Source organism: Dipodomys ordii, unplaced genomic scaffold (genome assembly GCF_000151885.1).
Source record: "Dipodomys ordii isolate 6190 unplaced genomic scaffold, Dord_2.0 Scaffold248, whole genome shotgun sequence".
Classification (NCBI taxonomy): Eukaryota; Metazoa; Chordata; class Mammalia; order Rodentia; family Heteromyidae; genus Dipodomys; species Dipodomys ordii.
Genome location: NW_012267464.1, coordinates 17,561 through 23,138, shown reverse-complemented (window position 1 = coordinate 23,138; position 5,578 = coordinate 17,561). Strand labels below are relative to the sequence as shown.

Below are 5,578 nucleotides of genomic sequence, written 5' to 3'. Positions count from 1 at the left end.
AGCTGAAGTGGTAGAACACTCGCCTTGAGCTGAAAAGTTGAGGGAGTGCCCAGGCCCAGAGTTCAAGCCCCACCACCGACCAAAAAAAAATGTACTCATTACCTTGCCAATGTAATTGTAACCCCTCTCTAAGGTATTTTCACCGTGAAAAAAATAATAAAGAAATGCCAAATTTGTGTTGTGCAAAATTTGTTTATAAATTTCTGGAACTAATAGTCCAGTGAACAGGTCTTGTTTCAGTTAAAGTAATAAGAAGAAAAGAAGATTTGATCTTCCAAGCTACCATTGTTGTGCGCACATCACAGGAAAGCAACTTGGTGATTCTCTTCTGTGTTTAAAACTTATTCTTTTGTCTGACCTAGTTCCTTTGAGATTCAGAATGTGCAGAGTTGCTGAGATGAGGCAGCTGGACAGCTGTGTATAACTCTGCTGCTGATTTGCATGCACCAACAGCACAGCCCAGTGTGCTCAGGACTTCTTCATAGGCTGCTCACATTAGGCAGTAGTCAGTCCAAGTCAGCACACAGCCTGGACATGAGGACCCCTGCTCAGCTCCTGTGGATCCTGCTGCTCTGGCTCCCAGGTAAAGAAGGACAATGCTAGGGATTTACACATCTCAGTGTGATCCAGGATGTTTACTCTTCAGTGATGCCTTCTTTTAACTTGATAAGTAGTGTGGATATTTGTTTTCCTGTTTCTGCTTCCAGGTGCCAAGTGTGATATCCAGATGACCCAGTCTCCATCTTCACTGTCTGTGTCTCTAGGAGACACTGCCACCATCACTTGCAGGGCCAGTGAGGGCATTTGGTATGCTTTAGCCTGGTACCAGCAGCAACCAGGGAAAGCTCCTAAACTCTTGATCTATGGTGCAAATAGTTTGGAGTCCGGAGTTCCATCAAGGTTCAGTGGGAGTAAATCTGGGACAGAGTTCACTCTCAGGATCAGTGGCCTGGAGCCTGAAGATGTTGCCACTTATTACTGTCAACAGACTTATAGTTACCCTCCCACAGTGATACAAGCCATAACAAAAACCTCCCAGGGAAGCTGAAGTGTGAGTCTGGGCTGCCCCAGCTGCTCCTACTGTAGCCTCCACCTGCTCAGAATGTTGTCAGAAAAGACCAGCTAATACATGCAGAGTTCAAATTGTGACATCAGTTAATATTTATGCAATAATAAAATAAATAACTTGGTATTCTAAGCAGGAATTGCCTTTAAAACAAAGAATGGATTCATTGCTTCAGATTTTATTCCTTTATTTTACAATAGCCTATTTTTTATTAATGTACGTATCTGTAACCATTAATGGGATTCTGGCTTTCTCAGTATATGTGTATTATGTGCATTGATCATAGTCTTCCATCTTTAGTCTGTGTTCAACCTCCTGCGCTCTGATCCTTTGCTCTTTTCAGCCCCATAGAATTACTATTGCATTTTATTTTTTTTAATTTTGCTTGAGTGAGAAGCAATATAGACAATGCTCTTTGGTTTTTACTATTTTTGTTAACAAGGTGTTCTCTAATTCTATCCATCATGCTGCAGACTATAAGATTTCTTGATTCTTTATGCATATTGTGTATATATATATATACATAAATATGTATTTATTTCATGGGGTTTGAATTCTGGACACTGGATACTGGAATCTGTCCCTGAGATTTTCATGTCAAGGCTACCACTGTGGCTACTTGAGCCACAGTGCCACTTCTGGTTTTCTGGTGGTTAATTGGAGATAAGGCTCTCATGGACGTTTCTGCCCCAGCTGGCTTTGAACTGCGACCCTCAGATTTAAGCCTCCTGAATAGCCCCAGCTGTTTCATTTTAAAAGGCCATTTTTCCTAAATGATTTTTCTAGTTATGTGTCTTGTGTTTTAGTTCATCCAGACACGAATATAAATAAACAATATTCAGATTTTAGGCACAAATTTAATTGTCTGGGAGCTCTGTTTTGAAGCTAGGCTCCTTCAATTCTTCTGCTTGATTTAGCAATAGTAAGTCCTGATCTTGTACTGATCGTCAGCAGATCACTTCGACCCTTCACTTCACATTTCTCCACACAAACCACAAAACAACTCTTGTGTGGACTGTCTGTTCACATATTCAGAATCCATCTACCTTCCTAAAAACAGCAGTGTTGGACCCCTGTGGATCTGGGGATTGGATAACCTCTCATGGAATGATGGTCAAGAGGATAGATCTGAAGAAGAGAGCCACAGAGCCTATAAAATTTAAGCTTTGAATTTTAGTTTAAAACTTTTGTGGTCATGAGGGTAATATCGATTGGAAAAGATGATTCCATTTTAATTACATCTTTATTTTCTTTAACTAGCAAGATAAAAAATTACCATTCAACAAGTCAGATTTGAGTAAAATAATATCATTCTCTCCTGTCCCTCCAAGGAAAGTTGATTCTTTTTTTGAATTCAATTTTATTGTCAAGATAATGTACAATGGGGATACAGTTACATATGTAAGGTAGTGAGTACATTTCTTGTTGAATATTGCTACACTCTCCCCCATTTTCCTCAGACTTTCCCTCCCTCATCACACCCCATCAAATTGTAAGCTTCATTTCCAACATATTGTTTTGTGAGTATCGCTGTTGCATTATTTCTTTTATTTATTTATTTTTATTGTGAGAATACTGTACAAAGGAGTTACAATAACATGGGCAAGATAACGAGTACATTTCTTATCAAGCATTGTTGCCTCCTCTTTGTTTCTCCTTCCAATCCCTTTCCATACTCCCTGTTCCCCACCACTCGATTCTCACCCACCCCCCCCCACCAAAGTTGTAAAGTTCGTTTTTCGACATAACGACTTGTACATCTCAGTTTTTTTCTATTTTCCCCAATGGTTTATCACCTGTTGTCTGTATTTTATTTTGGTACCCTGTGTACTATATATACATTTATCTGAATTAGGGAAGGGAAATGGAACAACAAAATGATGAAACAAAGGACAAAATTGAAGCTTGAATTGTCCTTTCTGTCAGAATGTCTGAAGGAGAGCTATGCCAGAGATCTAATTTCTGGTGAACAAAGGACGATATCAAAGTGGCAACATATACTTACTGGGTTGTCAAAATGGGACTGTTTGGCATGAAACTCTGATTATTGTTGTTACACTCTGAGGGCCTAATTGAAATAGAAGATGGGAACTTGAACCAAGACACTGCCCTTTACATAGGGTCCTTTTTGATCCATCAGTTCTCTGTTGACTTTCTGGTGTTCTTCGATTCCTGGCAGCACTTTTCATCTCTGCCCTCACTCTCTTCCTTTCTGTGTCTCTGAACTCAGGATAATAACCCAGGTGATGTGATGCTGATTTTTGTCCTACATAGGGATGATAAGTGGAAACAAAGGAGGAGGCAATAAGAAATGTACTCATTACCTTGTTCATGTAATTGCAACCCCTCTATATGGTATTATTACAATAAGAAAAAGAAAAAAGAGAAGAAAAAAGAGAGAGAACTGGAAACAGCACATGTCTTGGAGCTCATTTTGATAAGCATAATTTTATATGGTCATATGCATGTAGCTATTGAACCCTTGTGTTCTGTTTCTAAGAACATACTCCTTTCTTTCATTGTGTGAATGTTTAGACTATTGTTAAATTATGTCTATATGTAATGATTTGTCTTTTAGTATCCATTGCGTTTACCTGTAGATTTATAGGCACATCCTATGTTACTAGGTGTCAGGCTTGCTTTAATTAGTACAACTTTTTCCAAGGCTATTGTTGCTAATTATAATTTTTATCCAATGTATCTTATCATTGGAGGCAAATAAGAACAATTTTTCAGGTCTTCAAATCTGAAGTCAAACAAGAATACAGGGGATACTAATTCTTCCACCTCTACAGTCAGATGATACAAAGGAACAGACGGGAATTTTTCCTCAGTCAATCAGCATTTCTTTCTTCAGCCAAACTCATGATTTCTGTCATTCACATTGATCAACATTCTGTGGACAAGTAGCAAAGAAGTGGGCTCTCTCAGTTAGCTCTGTCCTCTCTGCTTTCTTCACACTCCTGGATTCTGTGTTTATTCATCATTTGATGGGTTTACAATGGGGTGGTGTTACTGGGAGGTGGTAAAAGCAACTAGTTGGAGGAAATACATTTGTGGGACTGTCCCTGGGCCTAAATCTTGCCCTCACCTCTTCCTATATAATTTTGAATTCATGTTTGCCATGAGTTGAATAGCCTCTACTAGATGGTCCAACATCATGATATTCTGCCTCTCCATAGGCCAAGGAAGCTAAGGATGGTGAACTGAAATCTCTGACACAATGAGCCCAAATTAATACTTTCTTTCTTCCCTTAGGTTGTTCCTGTCAGGTACTTGGTTCAGACACACAAATATTCAGAACACACCTATATATTCTGACTAGCAATCTCTACTTTAATCAGGTAACAAGAATCCATACAAAGCTTCAGAAACTAGGCTTTAGTACATGCTTATTTTGGCTAAGAAGATCTTAACTTGGAAAAAATTATTTAGATATGCACAACTCCTTATCAATACCATGATCTCAGGCCTCAAAATAATAATAGTTTTAGAAACTTGAGGATATATCAAGATTTAACAATTACTAAGCATATTGCATAAAAGTCACAGAAGGAAATAAGTGGATTGAAGTTGAGGCTATATTGGCAAATCATGATCACAAATCTATCTGAAAGAAATCTAGGCATTGTGCTATACACCCTTATACTTATGACTACAAGGGTGGTACAGATAGATGGAACATAGTCTTATGGCTATCTGATAGACAAAACTAAAACAGAAAGGCTAGGTGTATAGCTCATGGAGTGTGGGAGGTTGGGGATGGAAGGGATTGTGGGACAACAACAAGGGAATGGGTAACAATGATCTACAAATAATGTAGTCATCGCCTTACTCATAACTATACCTCTGTATAGCACCTTTAAAATAAAATGAAATAAAAATAAAAAAGAATTGCTTAGCAAGCTCAAGGCTTTGGACTACAGGCCCTTTAAAAATGTGCTCCTGTGTTGGGTATTTTGTGACCTGAGTTTCTCTACGCACCTTATGTTGCTTATGAACTCTAGAAGTGACTCTTTGGCCACTGAGGAAGATTAAACAAAATCCATGTCAGAGACAAGCTGAATGACCTGCAACACAAGAGCTCCAGTCGGATGAACAGTCATTAAGAGTGTGAATATTCTTGAGCTGGTGGCTCATGCCTGTAAATCTTAGCTACTCAGAAGGCTGACATCTGAGTAGGTCAGCAGGAAAGTCCATGAGAGTCTTATCTCCAATTATCACTGGAAAACCAGAAGTGGACATGTGGCTCAAAATGGAGAGTGCTAGCCCTGAGTTCAAGCTCCATGAGTGACCAAAAAAAGTATGAATTGCTGATTAATATAAGTACTTGGGTTGTATGCCAAAAAGTTTTCGAGTGGTTCATGCAAACTATTTTTGATAAAAACCAATTGCTCCACTATAGATATTTATAAAACAATTGGAAACAGGAGAAATAAAAACATCTACAAAATATATGAATGAATAGAATACATTTTAGTTCATTTATTGAAACATGCAAGGAATAGTTAG

At 38.5% G+C, this 5,578-nt stretch overlaps 1 gene segment (V, D, J or C); it reads left to right on the top strand.

Annotated features, from left to right (window-relative positions):
- Positions 1–481: 481 nt before the first annotated feature.
- On the top strand, positions 482–1,072 carry LOC106000864. The segment is given in 2 exon segments: positions 482–583; positions 708–1,072. Coding segments are annotated over 2 exon segments (390 nt in total).
- The last annotated feature ends 4,506 nt before the right edge of the window (positions 1,073–5,578 follow it).